General features: G+C 38.0%; 1 protein-coding gene and 1 non-coding gene across 6 annotated transcripts in view; both read right to left on the bottom strand.

The window, feature by feature from the left end:
- The window catches only part of TMEM116 (transmembrane protein 116), a 155044-nt gene that overhangs the window by 127888 nt on the left and 10600 nt on the right, over positions 1-16556 (bottom strand). The window contains exons 1-4 of one of the 5 annotated variants that reach the window (XM_040443856.1): positions 9808-9925; positions 9215-9261; positions 8462-8525; positions 265-396 (exon numbers count right to left, since the gene is read on the bottom strand). In XM_040443856.1, the coding sequence (XP_040299790.1) occupies positions 265-396; positions 8462-8525; positions 9215-9261; positions 9808-9855 (291 nt within the window). In that variant the 5' untranslated portion in view covers positions 9856-9925. Of the gene's footprint in view, positions 1-264; positions 397-8461; positions 8526-9214; positions 9262-9807; positions 9926-16556 lie in introns of those variants that run through there. The other 4 variants (XM_040443860.1, XM_040443857.1, XM_040443858.1 and 1 more) reach the window with 4 other exon arrangements.
- Positions 8642-8749, bottom strand: LOC121010491 (U6 spliceosomal RNA). Its single transcript, XR_005781202.1, has one exon. It is a non-coding gene; the product is annotated as a U6 spliceosomal RNA (small nuclear RNA).

The raw sequence follows: 16556 nt of genomic DNA, 5'->3' as shown, positions 1-16556 counted from the left end.
AGGGCTCGAACTCACGGACCGCGAGATCGTGACCTGGCTGAAGTCGGACGCTTAACCGACTGCGCCACCCAGGCGCCCCTTCCGCATTTTCTATGATAAGTAGTGTTTTTTTTTTTTTTAATACGGAAAACAATAAGAGCTATTGTTTCAAAGTCTAACAATAAACAGAGGGGTCCTACTTCCCAAGAGGGACTATCTTTGCTTTTTATTTAGGTATGAGTATTCTTGTCTTACAAGATACAATCACAGTGTAGGACCACTCACCTGTCCAACTGCTTGCAGGTTATAGCAAACAATGTCCTTATTGGCTGCTGAAGTTCCATAGAGAAGTGCCTCAATGAGCCGGCATATCCCCAGGAGGAGGTCAGAAAAGCTCATATAAAAGAGTGGTCTTATCTGTCAAAGCAACAAGAGCTTCATTTCATAAATGATGTAGTCAAGAGCATGTAACAATCAATTATTTTTGTATTACACCTTTCTAGTAGAAACGTGGGCATCATTTATCTGGGGCCTCTGCCCATTGGCTGACTGTGGAGAGTGTAAAGGAATACTCCAGGCAGGAAGGAATCTGTAATTGCAACTATCCCAAATGCCCTGGAATCAGAGTACTCATGGATAGATTAGCATGGGAACTTCTTCCTCGCAAGGAATACATATTCCTTCCTCAGATTTAGGGTGAAAGGAAAGAATGGACAGATGAAAAATTGTGCAATGGAGACACACCACAAATAGAAAATTAAAAGTGCTCTAGTTGCATAGCCAACATCTTCTTTTTTTTTTTTTTTTTTAAATTTTTTTTTTCAACGTTTATTTATTTTTTGGGACAGAGAGAGACAGAGCATGAACGGGGGAGGGGCAGAGAGAGAGGGAGACACAGAATCGGAAACAGGCTCCAGGCTCTGAGCCATCAGCCCAGAGCCTGATGCGGGGCTCGAACTCACGGACCGCGAGATCGTGACCTGGCTGAAGTCGGACGCTTAACCGACTGCGCCACCCAGGCGCCCCGTATAGCCAACATCTTCTAACAGTAGGAAATGAGATCATCAGCTGAGTGTCTAGGGATATTGTTGAGGACTTAAAGAAAATAAAAACAGGGTTTTTTTTTAATCTTAAGTTTAATTTACATTTGTTTTATTCTTTACTGAAAAATTATAAGATATTTAAAGCATGCAGTGTGATTTTTGTTCATATGTGTGTACATTGTGAAAGCATTTCCCCAAGTTAACATCTCCATCACCACACATATTTCCTTTTTTTTTTTTTTTTTTTTTGGTGAGAACATTTAAGTTCTATTCTCTTAGCAAATTTCAATTATATAACAACGATAGTCACCACACTACACATTAGATCCTCAGGCCTTATTCACCTTATTTCATCAATGAAAACTCAGAGTGGAAAAAAATACCAGTATGAATTGTGTATGCTGTCTCTCAATTTCTGTCCCCCTCAGTGAAGTCTGTCTTTGTCACTTTTTTTTAATGTTTTATCTATTTATTTTTGAGAAAGAGAGAGAGAACATACATGGAGAGGGGCAGAGAGAAAGAGGAAGACACAGAATCTGAAGCAGGCTACAGGCTCTGAGCTGTCAGTGCAGAGCCTGATGTGGGGCTCAAACCCACAAACCAGAGATCATGACCTTAGCTGAAGTCGGATGCTTAACCAACAAAGCCACCTAGGTGCCCCTCTGTGTCACTTTCTAGTATCCTTTCCCTTTTCGCCTCCCTACTCCCACTTTTCTAAAAAAACATTTGGTTCTCCTACAGATAAAATTGTAAAATATTCATTGAGAGACATCAAAGAAGATCTACAACAGTGAAGAAATACACCATGCTCATGGATTTTAAGATGGAAAAATTACAAAAATGTTGGTTCTCCCTAAATTGATATACAGATTAAATGCAATCTCAGCTGTACCTCAACATATCTTCTCATGGAACTTGACAAGTTGGCTCTACATCTGATACAGAAATACAAACTATCAAGATAACTATGACATTCTTGACGAAAAAGGAGAAAGATGACTTGTCCTACACGTCAAAATTTAATATAAATCTAGAGTGCAGATACTGTGGCACTAGCACAAGGATAGACAAATAGACAAATGGAACAGAATACAGAGCTCAAACAAATCTAAGCATATATGCAGATTTTTGATACATGATGGAGATAGCTTTTTAAAACACTTTTATATCATTATTATTATTATTATTATTATTATTATTATTATTATAGTAATCTCTACACCCAATGGTGTAGAGACTTGAACTCATAACCCTGAGATCAAGAGTCACAAAGTCTACCAACTGAGCCAGCCATACACCCCATGAGATGGTGAAAGGATAGTGTTTTCAAAATATGATGTTGGAGCAACTGGGAATCTATATAGATAAAAATAAAACTGGACCCCTACTTTCTTTTTTTTTTTAAATGTATTTATTCTTGAGAAAGAGAAAGAGTGAGCACGTGAGCAGGGGAGGGGCAGAGAGAGAAAAGGAAAGAGAGAATCCCAAGCAGGCTCCACACTGACAGCATAGAGCCCGACATAGGGCTTGAACTCATGAACCATGAGATCATGACCTAAGCTGAAATCAAGAGTTGGACACTTAAATGACTGAGCCACCCAGGTGCCCCAAACCCCTACTTTCTATCTCACATACTCAAAAAGTAAGTTCCAACTGGATTAAACACCTAAATATGAAAGGCAAAAACCATAAAAAAAATTTTTTTAGATAACAGAGGAGAATGTCTTTAATTTCTGGCCAGAAAGTTTTCCTACACAAAACAAAAAGGCTCTAAAGGATAAAAATCCAACCTGCTAAAAAGAAAAATGTATCGGGGCGCCTGGGTGGCTCAGTCGGTTGAGTGTCTAACTTCGGCTCAGGTCATGATCTCATGGTTCGTGAGTTCGAGCCCCGCATCGGACTCTGTGCTGACAGCTCAGAGCCTGGAGCCTGTTTCAGATTCTGTGTCTCCCTCTTTCTCTGACCCTCTGCTGTTCATGCTCTCTCTCTGTCTCAAAAATAAGTAAATGTTAAAAAAAGTTATAAAAAAATTAAAAAAAAAGAAAAATGTATCAAAGGACACTATAAAGAAAGTAAAAAGAGGGGCGCCTAGTGTGGAGCCTACTTAAGAAAAAAAGAAAGTGAAAAGACATGACACAAAATGGGAGAAAATATTTGCAACACATAAAACTGACAAAGGACCAGCATCAAAACAATATGAAAAACAAAAACAAAACAAAACAAAACCTCTTAGAAAGCAATAAAAAATATATACATAAAAAAAAATGGGCAAAAGATTTGGACAGGTGCTTAACAGGAAGTCCAAATGGCCATAAATATATGAAAATATGCCTAACCTCATTAGTAATCAAGGAAATGAAAATTAAATTCACGGTAAGAAAAAAATTATATATTCATGGCAAAAATCTTTTAGGTCTGACAATATTAAGTATTAATGGAAACATGAAGCAACCGGGTAAAGACCCTTCTAGCAGAACCATTTGGAAAAAGTTTGGTTTATCTAGGAGACATGCATCTCCTATAACAATTCTATTATTAGGTAAATACACTAGGTAAATACAACAATTACATTATTAGGTAAAAACAATTCCATTATTAGGTAAATAAATGTGTGCATGTATGCACCAGAAGACATATACAAGATTGTTTATAGCAACCTAGATACATAAATTGTGGTAAATTCATAATACAAAATGCTAAACACCAATGAAAATGAAATGAACCAGAACTATACATAACATGGGTAAATCTCACAAATAATACTGACAAAAAACAGCAAACCACAAAACAATATATATATTAAAAAACATATACAGTATTAATCCATTTATAAGAAGTTGAAAAACAAGCTGAACTAAATTGTTTAGAAATACATACATTACTGACAAAACTGTAAATAAAAACAAAGAAATTAAGATCCCAAAAGTCTGGATAGTGGTTACCTCCAGAGGTGAGGAAGAAAATTATAACCAGTAGGGTGCACAGGTTTGTTTTGGGGTATAGGCAATTTCTATTTCTTCTCCTTAGTGGTTATAATCATTCTTTAAACAATACATACATGTTTTATGAATTCTAATTTACATCTGATATATATCAAAATAAAAAGTAAATTAAAAATTTTTTAAAGTTATCATCATATACTACTCAATATAAAAACCAATCTCAGCTGTACAAAAGGGAATTTTTCTCATAACCCTCTTCCAAACGAGAGGAAAGCTAAGATACTAATACGCTGGAAAGAGAGGTAAATGGTCAAGTTGCTTTGGCAAACAGAAACAAAAACAAGTGAAATAACATTTTAAATTATATTTAATAAATATCAGATGTGATTATTATTTTAACCATATATAGCCTTTGCTCTGGGTAAGCCTGCTAAAATTGTATCCAGATGGCACATTCATAGATTCTACTGGCCCATGACCTCCCACAAGTTTATAACTGTTAATGGGTAAAAAATTAAAACTGAACACAAACTCTGGAAGAGAAAAGCAGCCAACAGGCTTTTGTGAGCAAGAATGTAATTTTATTTATGGTTATTGATGCAATAAATAGCCTTATATAGAGAGAACTGTTTGCCATTAAAGCATACCTCAAGTCTTTGGCAGGGAAATGGATAAAAAGAGGTTTATGTATTTTCACTCATGATTACAAAACCATGAGTTCTAGTAACAGGAGATAAAATCAGTCACAAACAACAAAAATTAACTGAGTACCCATTGTTGAAATCAAGAAAAATTTCACCCTGCCTGTGTTTCATGTCAAAGGTAATACAAAGAAAAGTACGGTGTAACCCATGGTTTAAGGAAAAGTACAACCAGCACAATGTGTGGTAATACAGAAGACACAAAAAAGCATAAGACATAGTCCTAAATATGAAAGCAAAAACTCTTTTAAGAAAACATGCCTAATTTGAACCTAATTAAATCAAGAGCAGGATAAGAGGTGAAGAGGGGAGGAAATGCTCTGAATGAAAGGTTTTCCCTGGTGAGATCAAAGACTTAAAACAGTTCTTATTAACGCTCTTCTAAAACTGCTTCCCAATATTTCTATTCAAGTGAAATCAACACAATATCAAAAGTGATCCTTAGGGGTGCCTGGGTGGCTCAGTCAGTTAAGCGTCTGACTCTAGATTTTGGCTTGGGTCATGATCTCATGGTTAGCGAATTCGAGGCCTGCATTGGGCTCCTCACTGGGCCTGTGTGGATGCCTAACCAACTCAGCCACCCTGGAGCCCCTTGAGTGTTTTTTAACATTGGCTGGCCTGGGCCACTTTCTTCTCTCTTCAGGTTGCCTCTCTTGAGTCACTGTTTTATCAGCTAGTTCCCTCAAAGATTCCCCATGGATTTTTCCAGTTTACTGTATTTGTTTTTAACTTAATAGACTATTTTTGTCTTTTTCATATTAGCCTTTCATTTTATGCTGTTAAAAATGTTCTTTGGTGAAGAATAAAGGAATACAGTGGAAAATGACTAACATTCTTAACCTGGAAAAATTGGAATGTTTCCTACACCAAGAAAACAGAATGTGTGGGAACCAGTGAACTAGTGATTGCTAAAGTCCTTTAGGCTCAGGTTGTGTGAAAGGTATAAGAACTAAAGCCAGAGAAACTAAAGGTCACATCCTAGGCCAAACTACAGGTCATATCTTTATAAAGCTCCAACCCACTATCATGTGAGAGGTCACCTTTAGAGCAGTGGTTCTCAGCCAGGAGCTATTGTGCCTCCTCCAGGAGACATCTGGCAATATTTGAAGATATTTTGGTTTTTACAATCCCAGGGGTGGGGGGAGGAGATTAGCTTCTAGCTAGTGGGTAAAGTTTGGTAAACATCCTAATTTGCAGAACAACCTCCCATAAAAAATATTCATCCAGCCAAACAGATCAATAATGCAGAGACTGAGAATCTCTGTTTAGCTCTCTCTACTATGTAACTAATACGTTATTGATTTAAACACATATCAATTCAAATTTCAGCAAAGGAGAGAAACATTAGGGAAATCTGAATCATGAGAAGATGTGTGGCCTAAAATTACTTTGGCAGACAATGACAATATAGTATCAAGACTTCGATTTTCTAGTTTTACTTACAGAGTCACATTCTACATCTGAAATTTAAAACTCTATCTTCATTAGGTATCATACTTCAGTGGTTTAAAAAGTATATATGGTGAAAGGCTTTGGAAGAAGGCAATCCTGTACTCAAATTCTGGCTTTAACAACTTCCTGGCTATAAGACCTTAGTAAAGTCCCTCAACCTTACTAGGATTCCATTTCCTCACTACAAAATCAGATTAGTAATATGTACCTCACAAAGTTGTTTTAAGGATTGAATGGAAAATGTATTTAAAATTGCGTATCTGGGGGCGCCTGGGTGGCGCAGTCGGTTAAGCGTCCGACTTCAGCCAGGTCACGATCTCGCGGTCCGCGAGTTCGAGCCCCGCATCGGGCTCTGGCCTGATGGCTCAGAGCCTGGAGCCTGTTTCTGATTCTGTGTCTCCCTGTCTCTCTGCCCCTCCCCCGTTCATGCTCTGTCTCTCTCTGTCCCAAAAATAAATAAACGTTGAAAAAAAAAATTTTAATAAAATGGTGTATCTGTCTAGAATATAATAAATAATAAACATAATGTTTACTTTGAAAGGGGACTGTAGTTAAGAGTTGGGATTCTGAGGGGCACCTGGGTGGCTCAGTTAGTTGAGCATCCAACTTTGGCTCAGGTCATGATATCATGGTTCACAAGTTCAAACCCTGCATTGGGTTTGCAGCCCGCTTTGGATTCTCTGTCCCCCTCTCTCTGTGCCCCTCCCCCACTCATGCTCTCTCAAAAATAAACAAACATTTAAAAAAAAAAGTTAGGACTTTTGAAAATCTCTGTTCTACTTACTGTGAAACATGAACAAATTATTTCATAACTTTGAGCCTCAATTCCTTCATCAGTAAAATGGAGCTATTACCATTATTCTCATGGGAGAGTGGTGAGGGCCAATAAGATAAAGTTTGTGAAGCACCCAGCTTAGAACTCAGAAAGTGTTCAACATACAAAGCTATTTTGATTATTAAAGTGGACCAATAAAACCTGACATTTTCCACATACAAAAGCTCTCCCATATATGTCCTGAACTACATTTTGTCTAGTTTTCTGCCATTTGGCCTGGGTAGAGAAACAGTATTCACATTTCTCTTAAAATCTTTTTTTTTTTAACGTTTATTTTTATTTTTGAGACAGAGAAAGACAGAGCATGAATGGGGGAGGGTCAGAGAGAGAGGGAGACAGAATCTGAAATAGGCTCCAGGCTCTGAGCTGTCAGCACAGAGTCCGACGCGGGGCTCGAATTCACGAACCGTGAGATCATGACCTGAGCTGAAGTTGGACGCTCAACCGACTGAGCCACCCAGGCGCCCCTGTTAAAATCTGTTTGTAGCTAGGAAATACATCACTCTTCCTAGTCCTCTCTCAATCAGGAAGGTTTTTTGTTTGTCAGTTGTACCTCAATAACAGGAAGATTTTTTACTTGATCTTTTTGGTATAAATAATTTTACATAAGATGTATTGTAATTTCCTAGAAGGCCTGAACAGCAAAACTAGTATCTTTTGTACAACAAAGTCTCTGAACTATTTCCTAGCTCCATTAACAATTTTACCAAGATATCAATATCAGAAAACTCACCTCTTGACAGGACCCTACTGTGCTTAGAGTTAATATAGGCTTCACACAGCACTCTGTTTCCTTAACTTTAATAATCAATGCATAGCAAAGAAAAAAAATGCACATTTAGTAGGCAGTCTCTCCACAGTCAGTTACAGTTAAAAATAATTACTTAGAAGAAAAGGGAAAACTATTGACTGTGCCTAAAATATCAATGGGTGGCTCAGGCGGTTGAGCGTCTAACTCCTGATTTTGGCTCAGGTCATGATCTCACAGTTTGTGAATTTGGAGGCTGTGTTGATGCTGACAGTGCAGAACCTACTTGGAATTCTCTCTTTCTCTCCCTCTCTCTCTGCCCTTCCCCAACTTGCACGTGCAGGGGGCTCTCTCTCTCTCTCTCTCTCAAAATAAATAAATAAAACTTTTTAAAAAAGTAAAATATCTCAATGTATCATAATGACAAATTTACAAGTAATTCATAGAATTATTCCATTATTTACAGGTGACATTTCTCTTATTTATTTCAAAGTCTTAACTCCCGGAGTGCGTCGATGGCTCAGTCGGTTAAGCGTCAGACTTCAGCTCAGGTCATGATCTTGTGGTCTGTGAGTTCCAGCTCCACATCAGGCTCTGTGCTGACAGCTCAGAGCCTGGAGCCTGCCTCAGGTTTGTGTCTCCCTCTTTCTCTGCCCCTCCCCAACTCACGCTCTGTCTCTCTTTCTCTCTCAAAAAAACAAACGAACATCAAAGGCTAAGTCACTAAAAGTTCAAATCCACCACAAAAAGAGACTGCTCACCTCAGGAGATTTCTGTATATTCTGGAATACAGCAGAGGCAATAAGTGAACTTGAACCTATAACACTGACAGATAGAAGGTGATCATTAAAACAGGACTACTGGGGCACCTTCATCTTTGCTAATAATTTTTTACAGCTTTATTGATATATAATAGGTGCAAAATAAGCTGCACATTTTTCTAAAATATGAAACGCTTCATGAATTTGTGTGTCATCCTTGTGTAGGGGCCATGCTACTCTCTTCTGTTTCATTCCAATTCTTAGTACATGTGCTGCCAAAGCAAGCACTTTGCTACTGACTTTGCAAATCAATCCTAAGTCCTTTGACTTTCAGATGTTATCTCTCAATCTGCTTTTTTTGTTGTTGTTGACGCTACATGTTATGAATCAGAAAATGTCAACATGGTGGGGCACCTGTGGGGCTCAGATGGTTGAGCATCCATCTTTGGCTCAGATTGTGATCTCACAGTTCGTGAGTTCAAGCCCAGTGTCACTCTCTCTGCTGTCAGCGTAGGCCCGCTTTGGATCCTCTGTCCCACTCTCTCTCTGCCCCTCCCCTGCATGCACACATATGCACGCTCTCTCTCATAAAAAGTAAATACATAAAACATTAAGAAAATGTCAACATGGTAAAGAACAGCATTTATCTCTTAAGAGTATAAACAAATACCTAGGGGGAAAAAGTAGAAAACTTCAGAATTCTACAGTTTTGCTTACAATAAAGTTATAGTACATGAGATTAAATAAACCTACCTCAGAGTAGCCATAACAAATTGTATCCACTGTATTGCAGAGAAAATCTAAATAAAAACAAAGTGAGAATAAAATTAAGTCTTTTACATTTAAGATTCAACCTCACTCCATTTTCACTGTTTATTAAATATCTGTGCAGAGCAAACTCTTCAGTGCCTATCAAAATACCCTACGGGTCTGAGAATGAGTAGAAAGGCCCCTGGAAAGGCAGGGTGGCTCCTTATTTACTCTCTTATTGCTCCATCTCTGGGAACCAGTAAGATAAAAAGAATAGAGAGGTGGATGCAAAATGACTAAATGTAAAGAGAACTGGATGAGAAAATCTACAAAGGAAAGAACAAAATGGAGAAGAGGTAGATAAGGTTAAATTTTGAGAGAGAAGAGCTAGATGTGCGAAAAGAATGGGTAATAGGAAAAGCAAACAAATACTAAATAGAGTTGATGGACAGCTACACAGAGAGAAAATAGAATAGTAAGCAATAAAAAATGGGAAGAAAAAAGTTAATAGTCAAGAGATACTGTGAGTGAGAAATACAAAACAAGGAGGAAGAAACAGGAAGCAAAAAAAGGAAAGGGACAACTTCTAGGCTTACCAAGTCCCAACTGTCCTCCAGAATGCTAGCCTCCAGCCGGAAGGCCATAGGGACTTCAGTCCAGCTATGCTTAACGAGCGTGATCCTTCTCAGGTTCTGAGTCCCTAAACACTGAACTGGTGGCTCCACCCCTAGCCCAGCTGGGCTCCTCCCTACCCAATCCAGCCCTGTATCTTGAGGACAAGGAGAGAAGGTGGCGACAAGTGGAGGAGAAAGCCAAGCAGAAAGAACAAAAATAGAAAGAGCAGGTGACAAGGAAACAAAGTTCTAAAAAGCATTAGGAATTGTAAGAAGGGGCAAGAGGCAGGAATGATAAAAAATAGAATGAGTCATAATGAAAAGATAAATAGAGCTGCAAGAGAGAAATGGAACAGAACAAAGAGACAGAAAAATAAGGAAGAAGAGAGATCTGCTTAAAGCTTGCCATGTTTAGGGACAAAAGCCTGTGGCAGAAAAGGGAGACTGTATATTGAAGCGACCAATAAATTTTTAGTAATACCAAGAAAAGCTGTGAAGAGCAGTTGTTGTTAATATCTCATAGTTAATAGTAACATCTTAAATATTCTATACCAAAAATTCCCACCAGAAATACATTAAGTTACATGATTCATTTAATATACTTATATTTACATATCAACTTTGTGCAAAACATTATGCTACAGAAGCTATAAAGACAAGAGACAGACCAAGACTTCCAGGAGCTTATAATACAGTAGGAAAAATGGCCTTTATACCAAAATCTCAAATTATCTGATAAAAAAATACACTGTCGTTTGAACCAATTTGGAAGAACTGGTGAAATTTGGACAAAGACTAGAGTACAGAGAAAGCAGAGAAGGAAGACCATTTCATTTATGTAACCACTTACGTTTCATCTAAGCATACTTTCATACATTCTACAAATATTAACTGATAACATAAATTGGATCATGTGCATGGGTTCAGTAATTTAAATGTGATTCTTTTATTCAAGTGAGGTTAAGAATCTAGTGTGGAGTAGAAGAAGGGATATCATTAAACAGGTTCTGATGGGAAACTGTTAAGTGGAGGTACACTCTAACCACTTTGCTTAAATTATTAGATAAACAAATAAAAAAAATACAAGTAAATTTCTGGATCAAAAATCCCTACCATAAGGTCTCAGAGAGTGTTCTGAGGCCTCTAATCATACATCTATCTAATAAGGGTGAGGGAACTAATGACAGTCTCACCAAGTGATAAGAGAATGCTTTTAGACAAAGGACTCTTGTCTCAATCAAGAACAAATCTCAAATTGTTTGGGAAACAGCCATGCCAAATCAGTCTGCTGCTCTTGACATAACAATTTTTCTCTTTTGGCATTTCTTCTAAAATGTCTTATGCCACTGACCAAATTCCCATTCAGGGATTTACTTTTCCATTTTTCTCTCTAAATTAGCCCCCTGCTTTTTGTATATTAAGCAGTGTTCCCCCTTGAAATGTCTTTGGAAATATAATCTTCCCATCTTCCTTTTCTGCAAAGGCTAATCCACGCACAAATGAAGCGGGTGGTACTTATTTTTAGTTTTCTCTTTTTACTTAGTTTCTTAGTAAGTTCAAATATATCACAGCTCAGGGAGCCTGAGTGGCTCAGTCAGTTAAGCTTCCAACTCTTGATTTTGGCTCAGGTCATGATCTCACAGTTCATGGGACTGAGCCCAGTGTCGGAGCCCGCTTCGGATTCTCTCTCTACCCCTACCCTGATTGCACGTGTGCACACCTTCATGCACTCTCTCTCTCAAAATAAATAAGCATTTTTAAAAAAAATACATCACAGCTCACTTAATGTAATGGGCTGCTACATTTTATAAATCAAATTAACAGATATTCATTAAACCTCTACCATGAGCAAGTTACTACTGTGGATACAAAGTCAAGAAAAACACTTACCTAGTAAAATATTTTTTATTTTAAATATAGTTTAAAAAACTGTATTTAAAGATTTCTAGTATTAATAGCTACCAATTATCAAGTACTTTCTATGGGTAAGGCTCTATGCTAAGCATTTTATTTTTTTTTCAAATGTTTATTTTTTAGAGAGAGAGAGAGAGGGAGGGGCAGAAAGAGAGGAGGACAGATGATTCAAAGCGGGCTTTGCACTGAGAGCAGAGAGCCTGATGCGGGCCTTGAACCCACGAACCATAAGATCATGACTTGAGCCGAAATTGAACATTCAACCAACTGAGCCACCCAGGTGCCCCTCTATGCTAAGCATTTTAATCCTCAACACAACCTTTGAGGTAAGTAATAGTCCCATGAAAAAAAATTTTTTTAGTAGGCTCTACTCCCAATGTGGGGCTTGAACTTACAACAGCAAGATCAAGACTCACAAGCTCTACCAAATGAGCTAGCCAGGCACCCGAGTAATATTCCCATTTTTCAGATGAAGAAACTGAGGCTTAAAGAAGACACTTCCCTTTGGGGGTGCCTGGGTGGCTCAGTCAGTTGTGTGTCTGACTCTTGATTTTGGCTTAGGTCATCATCTCAAGTTTCATGGGATCAAGCCCCACATTTGGCTCTGCCCTGACAGTGCAGACCCTGCTTGTGATTCAGTCTCTCCTTCTTTCTATACCCCTCCCCCCAACAAAATAAACTTAAAAAAAAAAAAGGTTGACAATAGTCTGTGCTTTGCTATCCTGCCTGCCACTTCCTTGCAGTGTATTCAATGAACTTTTATCTCCTAAAAAAAAAAAAAAAAAAAAAAAAAGAAGCCACTCCCCAATGGTTACAAAGTTATCATGTGGTAATACCAATATTCAAATTCAGTTATTCTGACTTCATAGTTCTCACATAACCCATACAATATTCTAACGGAGACCTGGTTAATAAGAAGGCAGGAAAAGATAATTTCAAAAAATTATTGTGACATTGAGGAAGCTCTTTTATTAGGCAATTGCTTCTTAGATATGACTACAAATGCATAAGGAACAAAAGAAATAATACATTGGTCTTTTGGTCTTTATTAAAATTGTTTAAAAATGTTTGTGCTTCAAAGGATACCATCAAGAAAGTGAAAAGACAATCCACAGGAAAAAAAATATATTTATAAAGCACGTATCTGATAAGGGACTTACACTGAGAATATAAAAAACAACTCCTGGGGCGCCTGGGTGGCGCAGTCGGTTAAGCGTCCGACTTCAGCCAGGTCACGATCTCGCGGTCCGCGAGTTCGAGCCCCGCGTCAGGCTCTGGGCTGATGGCTCAGAGCCTGGAGCCTGTTTCCGATTCTGTGTCTCCCTCTCTCTCTGCCCCTCCCCCGTTCATGCTCTGTCTCTCTCTGTCCCAAAAAAAAAAAAACATTAAAAAAAAAAAAAAAACAACTCCTACAATTCAATAATAAAAATACAACCCAATTTGAAAAAGGGCAAAGGTTTTAAATAGACATTTCTCCCCCAAAATAAAAAAATAACTAAAATCACATGAAAAGATGATTAACACCATAAACCACCAGGGAAATACAAATTAAGAGGCACCTGGGTGGCTCAGTCAGTAAGCATCTGACTTCGACTCAGGTCACAATCTCATGGTTCATGGGTTTGAGCCCCACATCAGACAGCTCAGAGCCTGGAACCTGCTTCAGATTCTATCTCTCTCTCTCTCAAAAATAAATAAACATTAAAAAGAACTTTAAAAAAAAAAAGAAGTAAAAATTAAAATCACAATGAGATGCTGGGGTGCCTGGGTGGCTCAGCTGGTTAAACATCTGACTCCTGATCTCAGCTCAGGTCTTGATCTCAGGGTCATGAGTTCAAGTCTTTGTTGGGCTCCACGCAGGGAGTGAAGCCTACTTGAAAAAAAAAAAAATCACAATGAGATGCTATTTCACACCTACCAGAATAGCTATAATAAAAAAGATAGAGAACAGCAAATGTTGATGAAAATGTGGAGAAAGAGAAACCCTTATACACTGCTGGAGAGAATGTAAAGTACTGCAGCCACTTTGGCTGTTCCTCAAAAGGTTAAACATATACTATATTACTCAGCTCCTAGGTATAAACTCAGTTCTACGTCTAGGTATACACCCAAGAGAAATTAAACATATGTCCACACAAAAACTTGGACACAAATATTCATAACAGTGTTATTCATAAAAGACAAAAGGTAGAAACAACACAAATGTTCCATCAACTGGTAAATGGATAAAATATAGTATATCCATATAATGAAATGTTAGTCAGCAATTAAAAGAAGTACTGATGCATTCTACAACATGATGAACCTTGAAAACATTATGCTAAATGAAAGAAGCCCATCACAAAAGACCACAAATTGTATGATTCCATTCATATGAAATATCCAAAATAAGCAAATTTACAGACACAAAGTACATTAGTAGTTGCCTAGGGCTAAGAAGGTAATTTGAGAGAAAATGGGAAGCGACTGCTGATGGGCAAGAGACTTTTTAGGGTGACAAAAATATTCTAAAATTAAGATAGCGGTGATGGTTGCACACTTTATGAATATACTAAAACCCAGTGAATTGTACACTTTAAAGTTTATTTTGAGAGAGAGAGAGAGAGAGAGAGAGAGAGCGCGCACATGAGTGGGGGTGGGGCAGAGAAAGAGAGAGGAAGAGAGAGAATCCCAAGCAGGCTCTGCACTGCCAGTGCAGAGCCTGACATGGGGTTCAAACCCACAAACTGTGAGATCAAGACCTGAGTCAAAATCAAGAGTTGGACGCTCAACTGACTGAGCCACCCAGACACCCCTGAATTGTATACTTTAAAAGGATGAATTGTAAATAGGCGAATTTTAGAGGGACACAGTAAATATCCCATTGCTGAAATTCATTGTGTAATGATTAACGGATAACATGTTTCTGTCTTTCCTACTGAAAAGAAAAATATTTAGAACAAAAAGTGTAAAACAAACACTGTAAGAGGGAACTGACGATAAAGATTATAAGAGAGCACCTGACTACTCTAAATGAATCCACCACTCCTGGTTTGAACAAATTATACTCCAGGACTCTGATAAAACTTGCTGGTTAAATGGGAAAAAAAAGCAGTCTCTTCAGCAAATGGTGCTGGGAAAACTGGCCAATGACATGCAGAAGAATGGAACTGGACCACTTTCTTACACCATACACAAAAATAAATTCAAAATGGATGAAAGACCTAAACATAAGACAGGAAACCATCAAAATTCTGGAGGAGAAAACAGGCAGCAACTGCTTTGAACTGGCCACAGAAACTTCTTACTAGATGTGTCTCTTGAGACAAGGGAAACAAAAGCAAAAATGAACTACTGGGACCTCATCAAGATAAAAAGCTTCTGCCCAATGAAGGAAACAATCAACAAAACTAAAAGGCAACAGATGGAATGAAAGAAGATATTTGCAAATGACATACTGGATAAAGTGTTAGTATCCAAAATGTATAAAGAATTTGTCGAACTCAACACCCACAAAACAAATAATCCTGTGAAGAAATGAGCAGAAGACATGAATAGACATGTTTCCAAAGAAGACATCCAGATGGCTAACACACACATGAAAAGATGCTCAACGTCATTCATCTTCACGGAAATACAAATCAAAACTACAATGAGATACCACCTCACACCTGTCAGAATAGCTAAAATTAACTCATGCAACAACAGATATTGGTGAGGATGTGGAGAAAGGGGAGCCCTGTTGCACTGTTGATGGGAATGCAAACTGGTACAGCCACTCTGGAAAACAGTATGAAGATTCCTCAAAAAAATAAATAAAAATAGAACTACCCCACAACTCAGCAATTGCACTACTAAGTATTTACCCAAAGGATACAAAAATGCTGATTCGAAGGGGTACATGCATCCTAATGTTTACAGCAGCACAATCAACAATAGCCAAATTATGGAAAAGAGCCCAAACATCCACTGATCAATGGATAAAGAAGATGTGCTATATAAACACAAAGGAATATTATTCAGCAATCAATAAGAATGAAATCTTGCCATTTGCAAAAACATGGATGGGAACTAGAGTGTATTATGCTAAACGAGATAAGTCAGAGAAACACAAGCATCATGATTTCACTCATATGTGGAATTTAAGAAACAAAACAGATGCACATACAGAAAGGAAAAGAAAAATAAAGTACGATAAAAAAACAGAGAAAGAGGCAAGCCATAAGAGATTCTTAAATACAGAGAACAAACAGGATTGCTAGAGATGAGGTGGGGGGGGGATGGGCTAAATGGGTGTTGGACATTAAGGAGAGCACTTGTTGGGATGAGCACTGGGTATTATATGTAAAAGATGAATCACTAAATTCTACCCTTGAAACCAATACTACACTATATGCTAGCTAACTTGAATTTAAATTAACAACAACAACAAAAACCCTGGGGTGCCTGGGTGGCTCAGTCAGTTGAGCATCCAACTTCGGCTCAGGTCATAATCTTTCAGTCTGTGAGTTCCAGACCCACATCAGGCTTGCTGCTGTCAGTGCAGAGCCTATTTTGGATCCTCTATCCCCTCCACCTCTGCCCCTTCCCCACTTGTGCTCCCTCTCTCTCAAAAATAAATAAACCTTGAACAAAGAAACTTTCAGGTTAACCCAATAAACCACTGAATGAAATCTGAGTTTGCGTAAAAATGGGGAAATTGCTAGGAATTGTAGAAAACTGGTGATAACTCAATTTTTAATTTTTACAAGGAGAAAGGATGGTGGAATCTGCAAACCCTAAGTCAAAGACCTCAGCATTGGGGTGCCTGAGTGACTCCGTTAGTTAAGTGTCTGACT

The sequence above is a fragment of the Herpailurus yagouaroundi genome, unplaced genomic scaffold (assembly GCF_014898765.1).
Source record: "Herpailurus yagouaroundi ecotype Mexico unplaced genomic scaffold, PumYag 191, whole genome shotgun sequence".
NCBI lineage: Eukaryota > Metazoa > Chordata > Mammalia > Carnivora > Felidae > Herpailurus > Herpailurus yagouaroundi.
The sequence above is the reverse complement of the archived record's forward strand: the minus strand, read 5'-3'. Positions and strand labels throughout refer to the sequence as shown.